At 38.5% G+C, this 27169-nt stretch overlaps 1 protein-coding gene across 2 annotated transcripts in view; it reads left to right on the plus strand.

The window, feature by feature from the left end:
- Window positions 1–27169, plus strand: part of MCTP2 (multiple C2 domains, transmembrane 2) — a 109284-nt gene that overhangs the window by 69969 nt on the left and 12146 nt on the right. For both annotated transcript variants that reach the window (XM_014944272.1, XM_014944273.1), the window contains 2 exons: window positions 15003–15125; window positions 17987–18028. In XM_014944272.1, the coding sequence (XP_014799758.1) occupies window positions 15003–15125; window positions 17987–18028 (165 nt within the window). The remainder of the gene's footprint in view (window positions 1–15002; window positions 15126–17986; window positions 18029–27169) is intronic.

A 27169-nucleotide genomic window follows, 5' to 3' on the forward strand; every position in this document is an offset into this window, starting at 1 on the left:
CCACATGTTAGCAGATATGCTGTGTTCTCCTAGTTGTGACACTAATCACAGATTAACATTTAATTATGGTGGGGTTTCTTTGTCTTTGACCAGTATTTAACTGTTTTAAAAAGATCAAATTCTCTATCCACAAAGGCAGCACTAGTTCCTTTACTCTCAATGGAATTCCAAAACTTGATTATGCCAAAGGTGAATTTAGCTCATGATTCTTACTGTTCTCTTACAAATTTACATCCCAACATTAGGAATTTGCTACAAAACATGGGGGAAAGACTGAAGTGCACACTGCCTGAAAGCTGGGTTTGTAGTTTTGTTTTTCTGTGTGTCTTTACTTTGCAGTTTTAGATTCTTTGGAGGAACTTCAGATTAATTGCCTCGAGCATCTTCTGAATTTGTGAGAAAGCAGTATGTTGTAATTCTTATCAATTGACTGGGAGGTTGAAAAACAAGAGGAATTTATTTATAACCATTTGCTAGCTTGTCTGATCCTAAAGAGACAATATTCTGTATCAGGATCAAGTCACTTTTATTTTCCCAATTTGCCTGCTGCCTTTCCTGAAAGTTCACTCTGTTCATAGATTAGAAATTGCATAAACAAAGATGAAATTAGTATTCGATGTTTAATCAATGCTGCATCTCCGCAAAACTCATTAAACAGGAGTGTGAGAGAACTTACTCACCCCTATTAGAAATACCAGAATTACGTGTAAAATTCCCGAAGTTCAGCATGTGTTTGCACTGCACAAGCCATTTAGAAGAAGGTATGCAGCTCAGCCCAAACAAACAAACAAAAAACAGCAGGAAACCCATGGCATCTGTTATGAAAAAGGTATGTATTAGGAAGTGAAATTGTCATGAAAAGTAAGAACTCTCTTACTTTCTTAGTGTGTGCTTTTTTCCCCTGAACCTCAGGTGTATTGATTTTCTTTCAGTCAGGATCTGCTTGGTTTTGTCTCATTATTCACATTACTTTGACCTGGCGCCTCTTAGAAAGTACTTTAAAGCACTTAGTTTTACAGGAAGGCTGTAGACTTGACTATTATCTCCCCTGTCATTGGTGGAGCAACCCTATCAGTATTTTGTATTCTTTTCATCCTTTTTTTTTAAGTTTTTAAAAGGCAAATCCTTTATTTTTAACACAGAGGTAAGCTCAGAACAGTGCATTCCCTTGAATGACGTAGTCAGTTTTTATTCTTCCAAAATGAGGGAATAAATGGAGACATGTCTGTAAGTGTTTTAAATCACTGTAACTCCATTACCCTCAGCAAAACTATGTTATTTAACATCAGTTAAAAATCTCCATCCTCATTTTGGGGCAAATCCTGTGTGAATAGGAGTAGCAGGTTTCCTGAAGAGGAGGAAAATCCTGTAGGTGGCGATGAACCCCCATGAATGAGCCAGCTCTGGTATTCAGGCTTTTGTCAGATTTTTCTGGCAGGTTTTCTTTCTCTTGCTCGAACTATTTTATTTTTAATTTAATTCACCCGTTCTCACAGCGTTAATCTAACACTAGTTGCAGAAATCTTGACAACTGGAAGAAATTTCCTATTTGAAGGTAATGCAACATTTTGGTTTTATGATGGAGACAGATGCACCTTGAGGGGTTTCTCTTAAGACATTCTACTTCTCGTGGGGCTATTTTTCCTTTTTTTTTTTTTTTTAAAAGAACAAAATAAGAGTTGGATCCTTTACAAGGTCCGAAATAAAAGGAGATTAGTATAGAAGCTACAGAGCAAATACATTTTAGTTTTACTTTCCTTCACTGACAACTAAGGTGTGCTTTGACTTAGAGGTTAGTCTTAAGTAACCAGGAAGTTCTCGGGTTGTTTAAGGATAGTCATAGTAATAAAAATACTTTCCATTTCTTTCTTTTTTTTTTTTTTTAGCATTCATCGGGAGATAAAGCTGGAGCAATGGGGTGACTACAAAATCCCAGAAATCTGATTTTAAAAAAATCTGTCCTATTAATAATAAATAAATGTGCCTACTGCCACACTAAAGGATTATGCTGGTAAAGTAGCATCAGTAGAGTTTTGATCTCTTCTCCCACCATTTCATTAAAATTAAATCTAGTCTTAATTGTAACATCCACACTGTAGTCAAGCAAAGCTTGGATTCAGGTGCTTTTCTCTTTTAAAGGCACTACTGTGATTTTGAGAAGTTTTGATAAATATGTAAAACATGCAGTGTTTTGTACTAGTCTATTATGCTGATTTTTTTTGTTTTTTTTTTTTAAGCCTTACCATTACCCATGTAAAGTCAGCATATTTACTGAAAGATGAGTGTCATATGTCTCCACTAAAAATCTATTCTACTAGCTCAGGTTCAGAACTTTCTACTTGCTTTTCAGGAGAAGTCGCTGTCTTCTGTACTTTCCTTCAGCTTTCATCTTTTAATGGAACAGAGGAGCTGCACAGCTCTGTATCAAAGCCAGTTGTCAACTTTCATTAGATGCAGTCTATTGTTTGTTCAGATTAGAAATAACTGCATTACACTTTGACTTTGAAGGCTTGTTTGTTTTTAAATATACTAGGTATATGTGACCTTTTTGTCATTTGTGATGCACTTGGCTTGACAAATTTGAGATACCCATTTAAAGAGCAGCAAAAACTGTTTGTAATGCAGGTACTTCACAAGAAGGACTTTCTGTACATCTAGAAAAGTAAAACAAAATCCTGCAGCCAATGCAAAGCATTAATAGGTTCATGTGAAGTATTGTTAGCTAGCACTGTACCTCAAATACTTTGAATGGGAGGAGGGGGAAAACATTGATTAGTGAGGCTGCAGCACCCGATTTTAGCAGAGAGTGGGAATCCAGTCAGCTGGTTTTAAAACCCCATTATGCATTGACCATATGAGAATGGTTCAGACGTGGCCTCTGTCAGAACATGATGACAAGGAAGTCTAATTCCATTAAAAAATTGCACTGAGCAAATTTTCTTAAAATGTTTAGAATATTAAATGGGAAATGCATAATTGATACAGTGATATTAGCTTTTTTTTTTCTTTTTTTTTTAACCGAACATGCCCATCAGGAATTAGATGATGACTTGTTCTGGCAGTTAAGAAAACTTCCCCAGATACTTCTGTGTACACATTTGGGAAAATTACTTGCAATGATATATTTCAATTTCCTTTATAAACTAGACCTGTCTTCCTAATTCCCTTCCCCTCAAGTCCCTCCGCGGGGGGTTAAGAAATGAAGTCTTTTAAAAATTATGATCAGATAACTGTTTCTATGAATAAAAACCCAATCTCTGCTTTTCTAAAAATAGATTTATATTCCAAAGCTGGGAAATAAACAGTGGAAAGAAAATATGAGATTAATAAAAATGAAGAAGTTTTGCAGAGCTACTCTGGACTGTTTTAATCTTTTTTTTTTTTTTCCTTTTTTCTTTCTCTTTTTTTTTTCTGGGAAGTAGTACTTCTGTAACAGCATGCATTGCAATGGTTTTCCTGCTTTCTGTCTTAAAAGTTGTATGACGACTAGCAGAGATAGTGGTCCTTTGGTGCCCAATGAATACTGTCTTACACACTGATACCTATAGTAACACACACCGAGTGACTATGAGATCAAATGCTCTGGTTAAAAAGCCTTAGGGAAGCATTATGTGTCTGAGGTCTGATCTATTGTCTGGGAGGTCGGAGAGTGTTAATGCACTCTGCAAAGATTAGACTCCCTCTCTAATTGCTCCAACACTTCCTTAAAGGATTTAAACAGTCAGGAAAGGTGATGCTCCTTGTCAATTTTTGTCTTCTGACAGCCGTTGAAGTTTATCTGTCTTTCCACGGAGACCACTAGATCACCTAAACCAGGCAGTGTCAAAAGCATGAACCCTGAATTAGGGCTGAGAGCAGCAAATGTCATTATTTACAACTTCATTATTTCAGCTTTTAAATACTTTAAGGATTGGGGACCAGATCACTCATACATGCCATTCCACCTTTACAGTTGGTGGTGGAAAATCCCAAAGTCCCACCAAAAGTTTAACTCACTGAGTTTGATGAAAAGGTTCACCCTTTCGGTTCTGAAGTGGATCACACTATTGTCTGCATCCCCCAGAGCACAGCTGGTGCTTCCCCACCCCATCCCTGAGTCAGGGCATGTAAGAGCCACCGCTGCTGTACGCGGTGCTGCTGATTTATCCAAGTGCAGTGCTCAGCCTGAGCTACTGTGAGGCACTCTTTGCTATTTACCCCAAATTTTCCTTTCCCTGACTAAGTCTGGTAACGATTTGATTTCTCCTGGTTCATAGAGCCTAAATCACGTATGAAAAAACAGCTCAGAAATCTGTTCAAGCTCACGCGGGGAAGTTTTTCTGCTGCTTAACCAGCGTGCCCACGCTGACAAGAAGCTGAGCCCATCACTGGTTTTACATCCAATGGATCAGAACCACTGGACTTAAAAGAAGCAGATTGTCATTGTGCAGCCTAGCTGTTTGCAAATCAGTTTGAAGCACCAAATCGTTTTGTTGCTGGTTTAGAAGACAAAGCTATTAGAGTGGCTTATGTTTGCAAAGGATGCTGCTTCTGCTTGGAAAAGCACTTTAAGAGCAAGGGATGAGAAAGGAGAAGCAGGACTCAACCCCCCCGAGAATTTGGAAGATGTAATATTTCTGCAACAAGGCCACGGTATCCTCATGTTGACAGTAGGGGTAACATTATTGTAATGAGAGTGGAATTTGACCCATCTTTTTAAAAACGTCCGTTCCTGTGTCACAGGCAGATGTGAGTGTCCTGTTTCCCTGCAGCTCACTCAACACCCCAGGTCCTGCCGAACAGAGAGCCATCCTGTAGTTATTTTTTCTGATGGATCAGAAGCTTTTTAATTTGAGATAGTGTCTGTGTTTTTGCTAGTCTTGCAGCATCTAAATGTGTTGGTGTATATAATCCATTTCACACATATAAATGTATAAATATGACCTATATAAATATACATATATTTAATGCCTCTTTTCTAGACTCTGAGCAGATGACTAATGCAGCTGTTCAAAGGAGAAAAGGATTTTTTTTTCTTTTTTTTTTTTTTTTGCAAAAAAAAAGCCCTCTTGGCTCTGAATCGGAAATTGAAGAGCAGAATTCATCAAGTGTATTCTGATCGTTCTCACATGGGTAGTTCCTCCTTCCCTTCCTGCATAGCATGTTCCTTTGCACTGTTGCTATATTACATGAAATGTTTCATCTGTATATAAAAATTAAAAATTCAAACAAAAATCTGGCCCACATGAAGAACAGGCCCTTTGGGCATATGGTTCATTATGCATATTCGTTTAATTACTAAAACACTTGGGATGTCTCTACTGCCCTTGCTTTCAACTTGTAAAGTTGGATCTGTTCTGCAGCACAGAATATGTTGAACAGGCATGTGTCATAAAGGACTTCAGTTTTCTCCTACTTAAAACTCTATATAATGTTCTTGGCTGGATTGTTAGAATTTACTGAATATTAGTTCAATCCACTGCATCAAAACAGCAGTTTGGGATCTCTTTTCCCTTAACACCTTCTCTAACCCCAGAAAGGCAAGTTTTACAGTGGTTAATTCAGAGTTGTATTTAGTATCAAAGTAACGTGAGACTAAGGATTTAGATTTCAGGCACATTCCCACAAAGCACCTAAAGTCGCACGTTGAAGCTGTATAACTTTTATTAGCTAAGAAGGGATTGCTGTGATAGTGTGACTTTAATTGATTTTCAGGGCAAACAGGTGGTGATGGTTTAGGCATCCTCTAGTCTCCTGCCATTCCTAATTTGGAGCTGCACATATAATAGCTTTATTAAAATAAACAATCTTCTGGCTTTGGTTTTACCTGAACAGCTGCCTGAAATTGCGAGAGTCTTGCAACTTTTTTATTTATTTATTTTAGGATTGTTCTGTATTTTGGAAAGCAAGATGCTATAGGTCCGCTAGTGGAAAATCTCTATGACATAGTCATGCAGTCAATACTTAGGATTTTTTGTTTTGTGTCGCTGCTGTTGTTGCTAGCTTACAATAGTAATGTATTTAGGGTATAATTACAGCGAGTCTCCCAGTCGTCTTCATGCATTTGTTCTGTAATGCAGCAATTTTGTCACACTGCAGATGATGAACCTACAGAAATTGTTTAAATGTATTGTGATCACTCTCGCTGTTCTCGGTGCCCAGTGTGTGTGTGGGCCATGGGAAGAGCTGGGGTTCAAATATCATTTTTGCTCTCCTCTTGGCTGTGGAAATGGGTCTCGGGTAAATAAAAAGACTTTCTGGGCTCCAACACAGGGCTGTGGTAGGGAACCCCTCGTACAGCATAAGGAAAGAGGATAATCTGAAAGTCTTTGCCTGAAAGGATGTCGTCTTATTGCTTTATATGTGCTTTGTAGGTGTTTTTTAGATTTCTAGATTTGTGATCTGAGTTTACTGGGATTTCTTTTTGATTTTAATTTTTTTAAATTTAATTGTTTTGCTCCTTCTGCTCTGTTTCAGTCTGGAAATATTTCTTTAGGATTTGAGGTTTTGGAAAAGAGGGTACCAGACAGTTTTGCAGCGTTAGTGTATACAAGCATCTATTTCTCATTTATTACTACAACTTGATTTTTTATTTTTTTTCATGCCATAGCTAGAGAATTCCAGGGAAGTAACCTTATGTGTGATCCTCCAATTAAGTCCAATTAAACATATTTACTTTATTAGCGAGCCCTTTTTCCTTTACTTATTCAGCTCTGGTGTACGCTATGAACGTCAAGGAGGAAGTCATTAAAGTAGTTTAGACATATCGTTTATGCCTCCCAATTGCTACCAATTGTAACCCTATGTTGAGAGCCCAAGGAACACTTCCACCAAATCCTCCTTCCACTCGCTGTACAATTACGTCACCACCTGACCCTCACTGCTAATGTTTCTCACAGTGTTAACAAATATGTCTCCAAAGTAAGTGGACATTTATCAGCTCAGCTCATGATAAATTTTTTCGTGACCCTTTTAAGGTGTTCACCTTATCCAGAATAAATAAAATTAACCTACATTTTTGCCTCCTTTTAAATAGCACAGATTTTTTTTTTCTGACACTTTTTGGAAGAATTATTTACTATAAGATCAGGCTTTTAACTTGCATAATGCTTGTCTTCCCTGCAAATAGATCATAACTTTCTTTATGAAAGTAATTCCAAAACTATGACCCCGCTGATAAACAAACCAAACATTAGAGATAAAAATGACTATTTAATTTAGCTACAATATAAAACAACAGATTTTTTTTTTTTTTTTTTGGCTGCCATCCCCCTTTGTTTTAGGATCTTTCCCCATTGCTGTTGTCTGTGATGGTTACCCCTTTAGGAATAACATGCAGATTTATTCCCCTGACCCACTCCCAGCAGATTACCCCAAAAGATAGAAAACTGTTGGAATATTTTTTCCCTGTTTTTTCAATTTTAAGCTTTATTGCTTGAGGGTCTAAACTGTATTTTGCTTGGCACAGGAAATGTAAAATATGTTAGATAAAACATGAGGGAAAAATTAGACCAGTCAGCATGCTAGCAAACAGCTATTTCTTCAGTGTCTGCAGCCTAAAAGGATTTGAAGTCTTGGACTCTAAAGCTGTTGTACATACATAAATATGGATCCCAAAACTTGTGGTGTTGTAATTGGTTTTGTTTTGATTAACCTCTTTTGGGGGTTAGGGATAAAGAGAAAGTAGCAGCCACAAGAAAACTGGATGGAAGCACCCTGTTAGACTTGTGGTGGGCTGTTTGGCTTTGGGAACTAAATGTGTGTGTCATAAAGGACAAAGACGGCAGCCCCCGATACACAATTTTTTGTGTTGAAATCTGTCTTCCACACCAATTTGACAGATAATCTTTTAATATCTGGAATGCAGTGTATAAATCTTAACTTATAAAATGGTATGAGTTCAGTGAAATAAACTTGAACCAAGCAGCTCTTCCCTGACCCCTCGTTAAAAAAATCTCTCTCAGCATCTTGCTTTTAATTTCCTAGGTTGGCTAGTCTCATTAATGTAACCAAAAAAAAAAAAACCAAAAATAAAGGAAAGCCCTCACTTTTTAGTTGCTTTGGTTTTATTTTCTTGTTTTATCTCTTTCCGATTCCAGGCATTGTTTTGAATAAAGAATAAATCCCTCAAACATGTTAATGACAAAAGTAATTCAGGATCAGAGTGCCGACATTTTGTAAGTGTTTGCAGTCTTGAGCGTAGCATCCCAACCTTCCCTGATGAAATTACCAACAGCAGTGTCCCAAGAGGATGGTGGAGAACAGATTGTAATATTGTCAACTCTTCTGATTTCGCTGCAACTTCTGCAGGCTAACATGCTTTTTCTTAAAGCGCCATTTCTTAGAGTCCTGTGATTGCACATGAATCACAGCTTTCATTTAAAACACAAATGAGTTTCTACTTCCAAGCAGCAGCAATGAAAATGAGATCCCCCTGAAGAGCCTAAACCAGACAGTGATAAAAACAGTCCTAACACATATTGACTTAAGCAGTATGAGGTTTTTCGTATGTTCTTCGGGCATTTTTTTGTTGGTTATGTCTTACTTTATTGGAGTAGGGGACATTGGGTTTTTTCTTCTCTTTTTGAATGTTCAAACTGGTGTTAAAGTTGTGACCCTGATGACCACGGTTCCTATCCTTCGAAGGCTTTATTCTGTCGCTCCTATCTCTTGTTGCCTTCTCACATGTAATGTAAATTGTCAAGCCCAAGTTGAGTGTCTTGGATTTTCCCTGCTTAGCCTCATCCTGGACCATTTCCTTAGCAAGCTGCAGCTGGAACAAGCAGGGATAGGGCACGTGGGTATGGCAGCAGGACAGGGCTTTGCAGTTATGTCATTTAGCCCACGCAGAGAACTGAGATGGAACAACAGGGCCATGTTGTTTCTGTTACCACAAGCACCTTCTGAGAAAAAAACACCCATCAGGTAGATCTATATAATCACAAATTGTACAAACATATCCTTTATTCCTACTTCTCAGTTCTGTGCAGTCATGCGTCTAATACAGATTGAGTTATTTTGGGGCAAAATTTGATGTTTTGGTTTGGCTTTGTGGTGTATAGGTGGATTTTTGTGTGTGTCTGTCTTGGGTTTTAGATTCCAGTTGTGTTTTCACTTGCAACAGAGAGCTCGTGTAGAAAAGCTGAGTTATTTTGCCTCTGGTACACCCTTAAAAATTAGTAAGTTGTATGCTGATGTGTGGAGCAACACAGAGATAATTTGTAATGTGGCATAAATATTTAAAGATCTCTTTCCTTCAGGTCATTTTTGATTTTGGTGATCGCCATTCGATACAGCGCACGTTTCATACTGACGTTGAGATGCTCTGTGTTCTTTTGCTGGAGACCCAGAAAGCAAATTGAATCTAAAGTAAATAGGTTTCTTCTGACAGTGCCGGTTTATTTAAGTATAATTTCTTTTCCTGCCATGTTCTTCGTTATTTCATTGCAATGAGAGAGCAACTTTGCTCTTAACTCCTTGAGCTGAGTGTGGTGGCTCTGAAGTGGCATGGGAATGCTCTCAGCTGAGCATGGCATGGTGACAGACCATCATATGGATGCGGGAAGCAGACTATTAGTAGGAGTGATTCTGGAATACATCTTTGGAAGAGGATCTGTTCTTAAAAAAGAAAAAAAAAATCTTTGGGAGAGAGACTTTAGCGGGAAATACATGCTACGTGACCGCCTCAACTTTTATTTGCCATGCCCTAAGGTGGGGCTATATTAGACTAATTTCCATAATTGTTGTAGTCTTCTTTTTTAAAATGTTCTCACTTGTCCAATGCACAAGCCAGTACAAGAGTGCAAGTTTCGTTACTGCACTCACATCAGGCTGAGCCCACACCGTGTATCCTGATTTCAGTTAGCGTTGGTCCAACACCACTGTGTTCATGCATCCATATTGCCTGTATCTGGTAAGAGATGCTTCTGTGTATACAGATATATATATATATACACAAATGTCCTGCTCTATGTTACTGTGTTCATGCTCTCCTCTACTCTTTTACTCTCCCTTTCTGAGGGCAGGAATAAGTATCTGTCAGAAATAATTTGTTGTCGACAGGCTTATTGCCTTCAAGGGATTCAAATGCCCTTTTGGGGAGCCAGTATCTTATGTTATTGGCTAATATCCTGTATTTTGTTTGGGGCAGAGGGATTGAAAGCTAAAAAAAAATATATGCTAGAGAGTTTGTCCCTGAACATTTAGCTGCAGAAATTTCTTCTTTTTTATAGAGTCCATTTGTGTGTACATGGCAACTTGAGGCTACATAATCCAGAGATAAGTTAAGAGTATGTAATTCCTCTCCCCTGTAAATAAAAGGGAGCATGTCTTTGTCTCAAATCAAAATCAATATTTTGGTTTAATTCAAAACATAACTGGGGCATTCAGAACAGCTGAAGTTTTTCTCCTGACTTCATTAATTGCATAGACGGTGTTTATAAATTGCAAGGAAACTTTTGACGAAGCTGTTAGTAGTTTAGAGCTCAGTTAAATTGTGTGTGGTTTTGAAACTTGGAGTCTCAAATAATATTTTTCACAGCTCCACTGATGAGGCATTTCATTAGCACTGGAGCCTACACTGGCTGAGAAAGTAACCTTTTACCATAGGTTCCTTGCATGCATTTAATCTCCTTTCACTTTTATTTTTTCCATCTGATGGAATGTATCCCTCTCCTCCTCCCATCGCTATTGTTTTCCAGGAATTATTCTGTCCCACGACAGAGTATCTTTTACATCTCCACGAAGATGTACCAGGTCAAAAGAGCCTGATTTTTAGAGTCAAAAAAGTTATAATTAGCGTGTAGAAACATTGCACAGAAAATCCTATCTAATGCTAGGTTTCTAAACCTCTTAAAACTGTTCTATCCTATGACTGCGGGTTTGCTGGTGACAAATGTTTTATGGGCATACTTTAGTAGACACCCGTCTAAAATCTGTTCTTAATAGTCAGATCCTAAATTGGAACCAGAGGGGCAGAAAAACCAGATTTGAAACGTGTTTCTAAGGGTTTGTTTTTACTTTCAGTTGAGACTGCCTTCTCTCATCTTTTGTACTGCTGTCAAAAAGGCCACTCTCATGGTTGTTCAAACTCCATGCTTCTTGACAGGAACAGTTGGACCCCTCTTCAATGATTTTCAGATGAAACGGCTTCCAAACCTCCAGAGCTTTAACTTGTAGTTATTAGGCCCTTTGAAATAGCAACACATTAATCAGCTGAAATCAAGTGGTCCTTTCTCCAAGGCTGTGATATTGCTGTTCTCTTCGAGGTAGAACTCTAGTCTAAATATTAGTTTCAAGAGCTCTATTTTTTTTTCTCCTCTCTAGATACATCTATCTCATTTCTGTTTCTATTTTTATCATTATTTTACAAGGCTTTGAATTAAATCTTTCAGTTCAGTAATAGGCTTTTATACTCTCAAATTGCATTAAAAGAAGGAACGCAGAAAGCTAGCTTCCATTTTTTTGACTTTTTTTTTTTTTTAGAAATTGGCTACTGTCCTTTTACATTCTCTCATGCACAGTATGAAGCCCAGCAGAAAAGGTGTCAATGATTTATTGGATTATGCCTGACATAACCTGGTCTAACGTTGATGTGAAGCATTGAAAAACTTATGGTTTGTTACAGCTGGATCATTTGAAATGGGGACTTGGATTCTGTCCCTGACTTCTGTAATATTGAGCAAGTGATTGGAACCTGTTAATGACTTCCCTTACCAGCCTATGTATTAGGCAAAAGATAGAGTAGGGATTACAAGAAATCAAGAAGATATTGTTCCTTGAAGTAGCCATTGTGTACCTCAGTGGCTGAACCATTCCCGAGTTTCAGCCAAAGGAATTGCTAAGAAAAGAATTCAGGGCGGATGATGCCAGAGCTTCTCCCAGGCATATCATTGGAGAGCAAGTAAAAACATACATGATTGAGAAACTTGTAATTTGGGGGCTGGGGGTGTGCATCTATATCACAGGGCTGCTGATACTCTAGTCAGTGTCAGGGAGCTTCATGAGAGTTGATAAAATAGGACATGGGCCTGTTGGGGAGCTGCTTTGAAAGCTGATGCTGCAGAACTACTCAAAAGGCTTTTAGAATGCAGAAATATTTCTATTCGCTTTATAAACGCCCTCAGAACTTTTATTATGTACTGTATGTTCACAGCAATCATTTCCCATATCTCCGAGGCTAAATAATTTCTGAATAGCTAAATCAATTTGTCTTGTGTCTGTGTTGTGTCACAGTAATGAAAGTTCTCTCTACTGCAGCGGTAGCAGGAAAGCAACTCTTCTAAAGGGGATGTGGGAGCTCTATCAAAGCATCGCTGTCTGAGTTATAACTCAGCAACTGATTAACCAGTCAGCATTAGAAGGGAGGTGACAGCATGCCTCAGCTATCAATTGAGACCACAGTGAGATTTTGTAATTGAGTTTTAAGTTTTATTTAAGATCTGAAACTTAATAATACACAAAATGTACTGTTGGATCTAAAATCACCAAGGTCTTGATTTTGTATCTTGCCTAAATGACCTGTGATTGCAAGGTTGTATTATACTTGCAACTGAGCAGTGACGTTCGTATAGGATGGTGACAGATGCACTAAAATTGGTTCAAGTCCTGCAATTGAATGAATGAAGAGAGGTTCCTCAAGAGCTTCATTGACTCCTGTAGGACTTTGCCTAGCTGACTGCCAGTGGAGTCTTTTTGCTGCATTAAGAGAAGACTAAGTTTGCTAATACCCCAGGGGGATGATGTAAATGCAGCCTCCTCCAACAGGCTGAAGCAACTGTTTTGAATTAATACCTGGCAATATGAATTTCCATGAAGGAGTTTACATAAGGATCAGATGTATATTTGTATGCATGTGTCTATTTTTATCTGTCTATATATACCTGAAATAGATATCTGTGTAGAAATGTACAATAACAGGTCCTTGATCTTTAGAGTGACATTTGAGGTAGGACAGGAGTTGGTATCACCTTCACTTTGTCTTACAAAGCAAGTAGAGATTCATCCAGGGGAGCTGGAATAGCTTCAGAGGAACTTGTTCTGGTTAGAACTTTTCATTTATGGAAGACTTTTTAGCTTGGAATATCACAGTTTTTGAAGTCTTTATTAACTAAAGCCATGCAAGACTCCTGTAAGATAGATCAAGTACCGTGCCTTCTTGGCCAGGATTCTTGCATTTCTGTGGCTTTGCTTACATATGAAATGTGGCTGTTGTAATCATTATCACTTCTAATTTCTTCATATGTTGAACAGGAAGATCAAAAAGAAAAAAAAAACAAAACCAAATCTTCTTCTAACGTTCCTATGCTGCAAATCAATAGTACGGGGATATATTGTCTGGATGTCAGCCCATTTTATAAATGAATATATCTCAAAGATCGTTTTACTGGCCTACAAATGCCAAGAACAGGATGACAGTCTAATTCTTTGCATAGCAACAGCTAACATAAAATCAGGTTCGCTCTAGAAAACGCAGCTGCTGTTTGGGCAGGGTTACGGATACACTCATTGTTTCTTGGTTTATGTTTGGCCCCTGGTAGATATTAACTGTCCATTTGTCCCATGTCAGACAAGTCTTTTTGTTGAAAAGTTACAACAGCTGCTGTTTTGTAGGGGTATAAATTCTCACCCCACTGAATGTAGTGGGAAGTGCTGCTTCGGTACAGTGTGGTTAGACTTTCAGGCCCATAACACAAAATACATTGCCATAAATATCCCATTCTGCAAGTGCCAGCATTGCCTTTATGTGTAGTGTCTGACAGGCCAAGGATGAGAGAAGGTAGAGATTTAGCTTTCTGATCACCCATAGAATTTTCCTGTTGTTGCAGTGTAAGATACGTTAACTGGATCTGACTCATTTTCACCTACCTGTATTATTGTAGAAATGTATTTTTTGTTTCTGAGCATTCCAGGTTCCTTTGGGGAAAGAAAAAATCAGTTAAATGTGTTTGTGCCTTGTCTTTAAAGGAGATTGTTTAAAATAGCTTCAAGTTACTACGAGCATTAGGCAGTTCTTCTGGAAACACTATGTATGAGTAGAAAAGGAAATGGGATCACAACATGCATTTTATGGCAGTTCTGGATTTAGTTTATTAACTTTGCATTGCCAACCACTCCAGGTTTGGAGTCTGTTCAGGTATCATTGGTACTTGTAAGATAGGATTGCAGTTTGGCTTGGTAGAATTTTTATTTTTTTTAAACCTAAGTACTTTTTAAATCCCCATCATGTTAGTTAAGTGTTTTGCTGATCTGATTTTCAGAAAAGAACTTCAAGATTTGGCTTCTGGTTTTGCTATTAGTGGATTTTGTCAGATACCACTCCAAATGCACAAACTCATACTGTTTCTGGGCAGAGACACTCCAAGCAACCAGTGAAATCAGAATACGCTGTGCTGAAAAATGGCAAGGGTATGGGGATGGAGACTAAGCTTACTGGGATCCCTTTCCAAAATAATGCACCACATACAACCTAGAGCATCGCCTCCTGGAAGGTGATGGTCCTTCCTCTGTGCAGCTGTGCCAAGAACATAGATGTGTTAATGGCAAAGATGCATTTGCTGATCATCCTCCATGGAGTGATGAGGGAGATGGATGGTTCCTATTGGAAAAGAAACTCTCCTCTAGCCCATGAAAGACCCCCCAGGTAATTAGGGTTTAAGGAAGTGGAGCAGGTTTACCTCTGAAAGTAGGTCTGTTATACACTAGCACTAAGGACAAAAGGCTTTCAGACTTCAGGGGGCAGCAGGAAGGAGTGAATAAAGCCTTCAGACTACCCTTATGTTTGTGGCCTTGTACTTCACCAGAAACAGGGGAGGAGAAGCTAACAAATGGCAGCCTAATGGATTCAAACAGAATAGGAGAGCACGCTTTGTGAGCAGATTTTCTTTGCCAAAATGATAATATGAATGAGGTTAGCAGAGATTCAAGGATGAATGTACATAGGGATAATGACTGAAAGGCTTCCTTCGATGTCTTTCTCTTTAAACACTTGTTTGTATTCCCTTCTGCTGCTTTATTTCTTCCAGGTATTTGTGGTCACCGTCTGGAGCGTGGAACTGTACATGGTGCCCCTGGCTCTGCTGGTGCTCTTTGCATACAACTTCTCCCTCGTCAAAACAGGGAAGGTCAACAACACCCAAGATGCTCAGGCAAGTAAAGTAGCAGTAACATTTCTGGCAGTCCCCAGCTTGAATTTGCCCTTGAGCAAAATGTCATGCATTTTAATAGTATTAAGCTAGTTGTGTAGCTAACAGCATTTTTGTTTCAAAGTTACTGAAAAGAAACCTCAAGCCTCTCAATTTTCATGATTCAATTCAAGCAACAAACCATTCAGAGTAGTAGGAGAAGACGACGAGAGTGTGTAGGAGGGGGATTTCACTTTACTTAAATAACTACAAATGTTTTTAACTAAGTTGAATTAAGAAAGACTTATAAAACGACAAGTTCCTAAACCCCATGCCCTTACTGCTCTTACACTTTGCATCACACTGATGATTCATGATTCACTGAAGAGGAAAGTCAATAGAAGCTGAAAGAGAAGTTAGTTGTTTTAAAACCTTGTCCTGTGTTCTGAGACTTTAAGAAGCCCTTATTCCTTCTCCCCATGCCCCACTTTTAAATGACAAATGCTTTTTTTCCCCCTGAAATTTAACTTCCATTTTTTTAACTTGATCTGGGAGAAAAAAAGATTTAAATGCAAAAATAATTTCAACATGTGTGGCAAAGTGCTACTGTTGGGGTATGAAATGCTGTTTGATGTTGACCACTGTCTTTACTTGCATAACAATGGCAATTACAGTTAGAAATGAGAGTAAATTAATGGATGCCCATAATACTCTGGTTTTAAAAGTGTAACAAGTACAGTAATGAAATACAGGCCTAATTATTGCTTCTTTCTAACTTTTGATAAAAAGATGATTGACTTTTGTAGCCATGAAAAATACATTTATCCAAACAAATCACATGGATTTTATGTAAAGAAATAATATCCTAGAATTAAAAAGGTCAGTAGCCGCTTTATTAGTTTTAGCAAGAAAAGTTGCTCCTAGTTTAGATTTCATCCATTCCCAAGTGGAAAGTTTGTTAGAAAATAGGGAAAGTTGCATTATCCGGACCAGGACATAGACTTGATTTGAAAACAAATGCTAAAAGAAATGCTTTTCTCCAATTTCAGCCAAGTTCAGAATAATGTAGAAGGATATTCTGTGTTTAAAGTGACTACTTTATTTTATCAAGAAAACGAGAACTTCCCATGTGGGAGAATCACACGCAAACAGGTGTTATTGTTTTTAATACAAAAGACAAGATAAAATAACTTACCCAGGAAAAAAAATAATACACGGAGAATACCTTCTAGCACCCATCACTCATCTTGTGGTGAGTTTGTTGCATGTTCAAGTGAGGAGAGTCTCACATAAGTCAACAAAATTGAGCAGTATGTCATTTTGGTGGATACTACAAACAGACCATATCTGAAAATACAAGTTAATTGTAGTGATGCTGAAGAAAAGTCCATCAGAAGGTTGGCCCTTTTCCTGTCACACATCCTGCTAACAATGTGATGTAGTGAAATTCAGGGGTGTATTTTGCATAAGCAAAGTTACACATCTGCCTAAGTGCTTTGCAGGATTGGGATCATATGGAACAAGTAGTCAAAGTGCCCTTAATATTACCTGATTTCTTTTTTATGTGTGCCTATGATTCTAACCATCTGTAGGTCAAAAATAGACAATCAGGTGCTACCCCTAGTCACATCTGTCCTGCAGATGAGAAAAGGTTTTCTTCAAAATACTGATGCAGTCATTTATTTATGTTTTGCTTCTTCAGACCTTGGCTGCATGTGCGCTGCCTTTGGTTTTTGTGTGCCAGTGTGCACTTTTCATGTATATAGAGGAATGCGGGCAACAGCCTTTGCAAAAGTAGACCTCAAATTCTCTCTGATTTCTGTGCTATAAAATGGGAATAACAGTATTAACGTTGTATGCATGATGCAGTTGCCAAGAGGCTAAATTCGTGAATATTGGTAAAATGGTTTATGGTTTACAGATGGGGAGCTTCTATAGAAATGTAAACCATGACCAGTATTAATTCAGCTGCTCTAGATATTCCAGAGAGCCAAAGAGTAAATCTGGGTATCTGAGCTCTCAGTACCTTCTGCATACTAGATGCAACTGCTTTTCTCGGGGGGCGTTGAAAGGGGAAAAAAACCCCTCAAAATAAAATAGAAACTCCCAACCCCCCCAAAAAATCCAAATCCAAAACATCTTTTATTGTGATTTTTCACATTCTTTGCATGTTTGCTGTGTTTAAACTTGTAATACGCAGATTCAAATGTGTCTATTAAATAACCTAGAAAAATTCTGAGGACTCTGTTAAAGGCTCAGTTTATTAAACAGCTGAATTGAAGGCCAAGTGCTCCTCATTTGAAGCTTTAGCCAAGTCTTTTGTTTTCTCCCCTACCTGTCAGCATAGAAGTTAAAGGGAGGAAATAATGCAGCATAGAAATCTGACTGTGATTCATGAGATTATGCTCATACTAATGTATTTTCTAAAGTTTAATGTTTCAGTAGTGGCCCTAAAGGGAGGGAGCAGTCATTGTCACAGTGAGGATGGAACGAACTGAGTATAGAGTCCTCAGCCTTAATGTACTGGCTCATTCATTTGTCAAACTACAAACAAAGCTGTTTAGAGACAGTAAAATTTGGCAATGAATTTGAAAACCTGTTGCCTTCAAACTACTGAACACAGCCACTAATTCTTTTTTTAGACTTAAAATTTGTATAAGGTATTGCATGCTTTGTTCAGGGTATCACACACACACACAAAAAGTCCTTGAATACGAAATGTTATTTCTGAAAGGTGAAACTGGTGGGTTTTTTTGATGACTTGCAATAGAAGTGGGAGAAAACTGTGTAATGAAATGTTGTGGGAGTACCATAAGCTTTTTGAACATTGCCTGTCACTGAAAAATAAGTGTAAAGTTTTGTAATATGGACATCTGCTTTTGCAGGAGCTCATGGGCTTGGATGAAGATGAGGATGAAGATGATAAGGTAAGCATATCTCGTTATTGTTTTAGGTAGAATCAGAAGGAACGTGGGAGAGCACAAACCCACCATCCTGTGTCCATGAGATATTCATTTGTTATCTGTGTTAAGCGAGAAAACAATTGTTGCTAGTTTGTTGATTGGCAAATTTGAAAGTATTAAAAGATTGGTTTGTATAACATTCAACAGTGGCATTACCTACGTGAGACCTCTGAGCATCAGTTGAATCTGAATCCCCCGTTTGTGCTTGAAATCACAGCAGGCACGTGTTCATGTATGTGCACTTATAGGTGTGTGTATGGGGGGATGAGGTGCAAAGTCATGCATGAGTATGTAAAATCCCCCATCACTTCCATTTCGAGTGGTGGATGACATTCTGTACGAATGGCTTTCCCCAAATGATTTGGCATTCCCATTTTGTGGACCGGAACTGCTGTTATTTGTGGAGGATTGGTTAGAATTTTCTCAACATATCTTTCAAAGCCTGGGAAAAAATATAGTTTTAGTTCATGGAATGAAATGTAGATTGGAATTGGCAAGGCCTGTTTCTTATTTTATTGGAGCATACTTACTTATTCTTCTCACTATGAAAAATTCATTGGATTTTTTTTTCAAGTTTATCAAACCACAGTGACAAATGATAAAAGGATTAGAGGGCATGACATATGAAGAAAGATTAAGAGAACTTAATGTATACAGCTTTAAAAAACATAAGTAAGTGAAGGAGGATCTGATAATCTATAAATACTTTAAAGCTAAAAGGTGAGGAATTATTTAACAAGCAACAGCATGCAAAGGAACATTAGCTGTTAGGAAGAAAATGTTCACAAGTCAATGAGAAACTTTCAAATTGCATACTAAGTTAATAAGCCTCTTCTTGAATATTCTATGTTTTAAGACTGTTACAGTGAAATTGTTGATCATTGAGAAGTAAATCAATACCACAGTTAGCAAGTGCACCTTAACTCTTCTCGGTCACAGACGCTGGAATTGAAGCCCAGCAGACAAATTGATATGAATAGTTACTTCAATTTAACCCGCTCTTCTGTGGTGGTTGTGTTTTAATGAGCAACCAGAAATACATCAGAGTTATAAAGTGAACTTTAGGCAATCTTACTGAATTACAGGATTCTTGCAACACACAATAATTGTTTAAATGTTTGCATTTATAATTCACTCTTTGCACCATAAACTTGCTCAACTAAATGGACCAATATCTGGAACTTATCAGAAGGTGCTAAATGAAAGTTGCATCCTTTTCAAAGGAATACTGTGTATCTCTAAAAGTCAATAATTTCTGTTTTGTGGGTACCCAAAGCTAAACAGCTGTAAATGTTGAACCTACATCTTATTTGTGTGATGCCTAAAGGTGTGACTTATTTGCTGGAACCAATCCCATTTACTTTCTTCTTTTTTAATATTCTTTTTTTCATTTGCAAGTGCTGAGGTGGAAAAATAAAGTAAAAATTTATTAAATAGGTATTTAATCCTCTGTTTCCTGTGCTGTGCAACAGTTTCATTGCTGCAAAGCCAAAATATTCTAGGTCAAGTTTACCCTAGATATAACTCTGATGACTTTGGTTCTCTCTATAAATACAACTGGGTCACTTAAATATGGATCTAATCACTTTGCATTTTTGCCACCCCACACCCCCACCTCCACCCCCCCTCCAACCCAGCCAAGCAACTTCACTGTCATTTTCTTGGTTTCTTTTAACCAAGTATGCAGGTTTGGGAAAACTCCTGAGAGTCAGTGTTAAGCTGATGATGACTTGACCCTACCATTTTGTAATCAGCATTGCCCCTGTCTCTGTTTCATGACTCTTTGAAATGGAGAGCTGGTAGAACTGGCTAAAGCTACTTACAATAGACACTTCCAGCAGGCTTTTTCATCAAGATATCACTTTATATTCCAACATTACAACAATAATCGTAGGATGGTTTGGGTTGGAAGGGACTTTAAAGATCATCTAGTTCCAGTCCTCCTGTCTTGGGCAGGGGACACCTTCCACTAGACCAGCTTACTCAAAGCCCCATCATAATGTATACCTTCTATTAATGAATAATAATTCATAATTTATATTAATTGATTTACTACTCTTATGAGTCTATGGGACTCTGACACAGAATTACCAGGAGAGAGAATTGCCAGCCACTACATGTGTCCCATGCCAATGCTGTGCAGCCCTACCTTAATGTCTCCGTCCTGTCCTGGGTATATCCCCTTTGTACCAGTGATGGACCATGCTTGCACTCTGGTGACTTGCATCTTTAAGTACATTAGGTCATTCTGAGTGACTTTTCTGAGTCTGAGGGTGGCCAATGCTCTCTAGGGAGTGTAAGAAAAATGTAATTTTATGACATTATCTCATGGCAATGTCAACATTTAAACAGACAACTCTACTTTAAAAAGAAGTCTGTGTATTTTTTTTTCCCTCCCTAACACAAGAGCTCCCAAAGTTGAAATCTGCTAGTTGGGTTGTGGTATACGAGGTCACTGTTTCTGTTTCCTATCATCGTGCTGTATCAAAATACTCACACACATAGCCTTTCTGGGTTCTGCTGCATGTTAGACATAACAGACCATGCTTCTGGGAATTGTAACACACCCTCTAAGAGATGAACTGTTTACAAATTATAAATACACAGACGCTTAGTTCAAAAACCCAAGAGCAGATTAACTCCCTCCACCTAAACTATCTGTCTCAAATGACAGGGCTTAATTGCCAGTTCCCCCTTTCCTTCCCCCTCTCCCCTCCCCAAATACCAGCATGGAGGACTGTAAAAGATAAGAGAGCTCTGTCCCTTTGGCACAAGCTGTTTGGTGGATGAATGCCTTCTCGGATTTGTGCCATCTTGGACATAGAGTTCAGGCTGCATCGTGTCAGCTCTGGGGTCTGTCAAGCTGTCTGAATGAAGATTGTTTTAAAATTACATCACTGAAACATCTTTCGCCTGCCAGTAGAAAGGTATAGACAAGTTACATGCAGTTCAATGTAAGTTGTCTGATCATTGACTATTTCTATTTATTTTACTTTTCTTCTTCTTTTTTGACAATGACTGCGGAGCTTCAAGCACAGACAGTTACCCTGTTAAATGAGTGTATCATTGTACCCGACTGGAAAGGGTTCTGGAGCCTTCTCATGATCTTAAGTTCTCTGGATAAAAGTTTGCAGCTACTCCAAAACAGACAAAACTTAAATTACTAATATTTCCAGGTCTGGTAACTGATTCAAAAGAAAATCAGAGATAAAACTAAATCAACAAAAAATCCTATTCGCTTGTTTGTTTGGTTTTTTTTTTCTTGGAGGCTTTCTATCCAGTGGTGAGCCAACGTAGCCCTGCTTGGCTAGTGGGATGGCTTTAAGCCAAGTTATTTGGCAGCTTCCAAGAAATGTTTCGTATCTCATGTATTGGAAAAAATCCCCAAAGAAGAAAAATCCAAAGTTTCTAATGCAGGAAATTCTTGGTCAAAAATAGGTACCAAATATATACGAAGTTTTCTGAGCACAGTTCAAAAAGACTCCAGCTGAACAAATTAAAGTCAAATTCATCCAGTAGCAAACAGCTGACATTTTCCATTTGAGTTAGATTCAGCATGTGGAAACCTTCCGTATGGATCTTATTTGTACGGGTGGATTACGATGAAAATTGCATTAATTTTCTCCACAGTAAAGGTCAGTAATTGAAACATGAACCAAGAGTCTATTGTGTAAGATGCTATATCCCCATACTTAGGAAAGGTCATTGAAGACAATATCATCTCATTGTTTTCTTCCCTGGAAGTATAAATAATTTCATTAGTTTTTCTTTTTCTCCTCAGTGCAACAATTGCAATATAATGTTTCAACATCTCCCATTAAGATTGCTGAAAAAAAATGATGGTAAAGACTTGAAAATACCCCATGATACACAGGGTATGTTCAGACTAACAAGGGGCACCCATCTTCACAAAATTATAGGCTCCTAAAAAACTCCACAAGGTGTGTGTTTGTGTAGGCATGGACTCCCTTAAGTTGCTGCTCTTTCTTCAGTCTTTGTTGCTTCAGTCTTCAGCTCTTTATGGCTTCTCTCTCCCTGCTTCCTAATGAGTCTACGCATGGAGCAGGCATACATTAGTGATGGAGAACCCTAAGGGACAGATTCTGCTACTTGCCTGTGCTATGCTTGGTGCAAAGCTGGAGGATGGGACACTTAATCATCTGGTCACACATCCATCTTGACTAAAGTGTGTCTAGGTATCACTTAAGACACAGTTATAGCTTCTGCAAGTTTCTGCCAAGCTTCTTATTAATTTGGTCAACTTCTGGTTAAGACAGAATACAGGAGTTGCTCCGGTTGTGCTTTTCTCTTTGTTTGGGACCCTCCTGTGTACAAGAAACTGGGAAGATAAATGGTCTGTTTTTATTTCTTATTTACACTACAACATTGTTTAGGGCTGCTCTTATCCGTAGGCATCCCATAAACTGGCACAATCCTTGTCCCAGCATCATAATCCACCCATTCATAGATTTAGGAGTGGTAGGGAAGAGGAGGTGAAAGGAAGGACTCACAGAGGGCTTTTAGATATCCTGGGGAGTGGCTCTCTTCCCTTACAAACCTTAGCAGCTGGTACAAACTCAGCCCTATGGCAGTCTGGAATTCTCTGTCTTGTCCTGGAGGTAGGTAACCCAGCACTGTAGCTTCTCTAAGTCTCTGGAGAAATATGAAGCAGCACTAGGGAGGCCACTGGACTGAGCACATAAACCTCAGGGGAGCTCATGTCCCTTAAAAAGTCCAACTATTTAAAATGTTGTTAACATTTATTTTGAATTGGCCAGATGTATGAATAGGTCTATCTTTGTCCCGTACCCCAAATTGCTAAAGATTATTACCTAGATTACAGATGATGATCTGGTAGTTTAAGTCTAATCGCCATGTGGTTGTTCTTAGGTCTCGTGTATTCCCAGGAGAAAGCACTTATTTTGACCAAAGTTGTTTTCTTTCCCCTTCCCTTTTTTAAATCAAAGATGACTGATGACTTTTAATCTCCATTCAGGCTTCTTTCTTGTTGCTTCTCAAGCATGTGTTCCTCACCTGAATGGTGTTTCATTCTGTTGTGACAACATTGCTTTAAGATTTGTAGCAATACTACCAGACTTTGGGTCACTTTATGTCCCTATGCAAACGTGAGCAAGTACAGAAAATGCTTCTTAAATCCCTACATTTCATGCTTATGCAGAGGGAGAGCAACAGAATTATGACCTAAGCCTCTCCACATAATCTTTTTCTTGGGTTGGGTTTAGGAGACTTTTGCTGGTTTTCTGAGCACAGATAAAATGTGTCTAATGTAAGCAAAGAAAATGTAAGCCTTGCTGAACGAGGCGTGAAGTTGCCATCTTCTACCTTTTAGCCAGTGGTCCCCCAGCCTTAGCTGTAGGACGATGTGCCCTACTGTTAAAATGTGTCCTTTTAAGGCTGATGGTGCTCCCCTTCATATCAGTCTGAAGTAATTCTATTGGCTCTGGTGGAATTATTCCAGATTTCACACCTTTTTAACTGAGAGCATAAATTGACCTGTATGTGTTGCATTTCCTCTATTTGGTAATTATTTCAAGTACACTCAGATTCGCTAAATTTCCACGCCAGGCAGGCACATTTGCAGCATGGTGTTAATAAACAAAAAGATCCTGTGATGCACAGTTTGGGGACTGCACGAGGCAATCGCTGAGAGTTTGGCAGCCATCCTCTCTTGGGTACCCGTCCTCCTGGAAGTGCCGAGAAGCCCTCCTCGACCCGCAGCAGACATTGCAGCACGGGGCGAGACAGTGACTCAGCAAGGCAGATTGCTGGGATGGTTTCAGCCGCCTTTGGCTCCCACCGAAGGCAGGATCCAGTTCAAGGTTGCTGTGGTGACTATTTTCAAAGCTCTGCCTGGAATTCGTTTTAGCTACCAAGAGACTGTCTGTCACTCCATGGCTACCACCTCCCACAAGAGCTTCGTTCTGCTGCTAGACTGAAGCTGTTAGCGAGCGGTTCCCTGCAGACAATAGAAACCAGTGGTCTGCTGTTTATACCGCATAAAATGGTTTTGGTTTCAGGAGTTCTTCATCTACGAGTATTTTGGCCTTAAGATGTTGTTTGGCACAGGTTTTGCTGGACATCGGAAAGGTCAGAGTTTCATATTTTAGCACAGAGAAAGCTGCAAGTTAAATCCAACTTTGGCTAAGTCTGCTTTTCTCTAAATAACTACAGCATGTTGGTTCTTTTTTTTTTTTTTTAAATAAAAACAAACAGAATAATAGTGGAGCAAAAAGGCATGCATGCCTGAGCTTTTTTACTTTCTCTTCTCTTTCCAGCAATCTTGTTTGTTGCTAATACACTGGAGAATTCATACCTGGTATGCGGGATAAATTCTGGTAAAACATTGCCCTAATGTGCTTGTAGCATCAGTGGCATAATGAGATAGCTACTGTAAAAAAGCTAATCCTGAAAGTTAGGCCAGCCCAGGGCTTAGGCAGACTAAATCTTTGAATTCCTCAAGATATTCAAAGTTTTCATTCCTGACTTAGTTGCCTGTATTCTGTTTTCTTCCTCATTTAGGATTAATCCCTATTTATTTTTTCTCCTCCCTTTTTCCTCATCTTTGCCCCTAAGTGTTCCTCAGCTTAATATATTGAGTTTCCCTTGGCATGCCAAAAATCTGCTGATGAATACCACTTGTTTGAAAGTTGCCTGCGAGTTTTCTTTTTGTGCAAGTGTTTTATATGAAATCCAAGCGAGGAAGTATTTAGAACTTGCTTGTGACTTCAAGCCTAAGTCTTTAGTTGTGTGCGTACAATATTTGCAGTATACATCAGAAATACACTTAGACAATAACATTAAATATTGCTTGTGTGTTTGGAATGTTGCTTACTGGTTTGGGTGTATCCAGATGAAGAATATCTAAAGGACAGATTTGAAATATAGGGAACAGCTTTTTGTAAAGATGAAAGCTATTAATCCTTGAAGCAAACGATCACAAGAAATTAGGGGATCTCCACCATCCAAGTTTTCAATTCAGTAATGGATGCTTTACTGGAGCAGAAGCAGTAACTGGCATTATTTGGTTTTTGTTGCAGAGCAGATGATGGATAATTTTTGCCTTCAGTCTCTTCCTCCATAGGTCTTATCATTTCCCCTTGCAAGCCCAGCTCTGACAATTGTAGCTCACCCATCAGGAATTGCCCTGTTAATGCTGGAGACGTCCTCTCCTGGCTGCCCCATAGTTCACACACATTCAAAGTCTTCATTGTTGGAAGTACTTCAATTTTATGGTCGTGTAGCAGCTTCTTTTGCAACTGTCCCTGAATGTCTGGGAGCAGCGTAATGTCGTAGGGAAGGAGGATCACAGAGCTGTAGTAACCCTTTGAGTGCATTTACATGTCCTGTTTAACTGTTAAGTATTTCAGAAGTAGAAAAATCTAGAAGCACCTTTCATTCAGTACAGCAGAGATATGGTGTCCTCATTTACACATTTAAGTTGATGAACATTAGCTGGACACAAAAGATTTAATTTCTGAATTTGCTGGGTGTTGTGTTGTTTTTTTTTTCTTCTTCCCCTGACATGCTTAATCTTTTGTAAGACCCCTTTTGTGTTTTTGTTCAGGCAATTAATGTAGAAATGAAGGTTTCTTAAATCAGGATACGCAAGGAAGATTTGAAGTAACACACTGATTATATAATTAATTCTCAGTTGTAAATTCATTTTGATGGAGTTAATTCTTTCCCAGAGGCTGAAGACTAGTTTTGGTCCACCCACAGTGCTGTAATCAGCTAAGAAATAAAGAAGAAAAAGGCCGTGAAGGAATGGAAGTTTCATGAACAGTTTTAGGGAAAAAAATGCCAGAAACAGGCAGGATATTTTATTTTTAATTCAAGCAAAAGCTCCTGAGCTGTGATTTTGAACCCTGGGTATCCAAATCCTGTTTTCAAGCCGCATAATATGTTGAGTCCAAAAGAAATCAGAAAGAAATGGTAACTGAGTAGGATGGAGAAAAATTATCTGGGTGGTGGACCATGCACAGTGTGTTTAGTGGAAGACGTATTTAGGATCATTTTTTTACATGTTCCACAAATATGGTAAAGTTCAAATATAGCTTTCTGCATGACAGTTGCCCATTTGCTAATAAATGTGGACCAGTGACTGTCGTCTTGATGGACTATGAACTCTCTTACTACTTCCAACAGTGTTTTGTGAGGTGCTGACTTCAGAAAGCATAAACAGCACTCCAAAACCTAAATAATTTGGAAAATCCCATTTCTCGTACTTCATTTGTCTGCTTCTCTCTTGCTTAACCAATGACCCAATCATCCTGTGATTAGGCTGCAGGTTTCCAGAACAAAACAGTAATAACAAAGAAAAGACATTGACAAATTTCCAGGATTTTTAAGTGATTGTGCACACATATTGCAGTGCATACTGTGAGGACAGTTGCTAGCCTATTTTACTCTCTAATAACTGATTTCATTTACAGGACTTTCTAATCCCAGTCTGTCTCTGCCTTTTCCTTGGCTGGGCATATTTTGTAGTATAAATTGAAAATGCCTTTGTTGAGGGGTGATTTTAGCATGCATGCTAGGTAAGAATATGCACGCAATCATCATTATATCCTAGGAACTGGTAGTTTCTGTTGTATTTTCTTGGTCTGCTTGGCGGCTGCAGCAGAAGTTATGTTGTATTGGTTAAACTGCATTATCACCACATTTCTAAGCTCAATCGAAGACGTGTAAATGAAGTCAGCATGATGCAGACAGAGCTGAAAGATGATCTTCCTTGCAGCTCTGGGTAGCAAGAGTAGGCTTGCCCTGGAATATCACTTTAAGTAAAGTGGTTTTTTTACCCCTCTGAATTTGGACAGAACGAAATTCCCACTGGTTGATTTTCCGTGGATTGCTCCCCAGCTTCTACTTCCAAGTTTGGTGCAAAAAAGACAACAATGGCTAAGGGACCATTGTACCATTCTAGTGAGTGAATAGTTAAATATAATCTTAATGTGTCATTTACATTTGAGCCTAACAAGGTTATAACAGGAGTTGTGTGAAAATGACTTTTTGGTGCTATTTTCACATAAACTGACTATTTATTTATTTATTTTGTTCTGGGGTTATTTCACACCCCAAGGGTTT

The sequence above is a fragment of the Calidris pugnax genome, unplaced genomic scaffold, assembly GCF_001431845.1.
Source record: "Calidris pugnax isolate Ruff unplaced genomic scaffold, ASM143184v1 scaffold70, whole genome shotgun sequence".
NCBI lineage: Eukaryota > Metazoa > Chordata > Aves > Charadriiformes > Scolopacidae > Calidris > Calidris pugnax.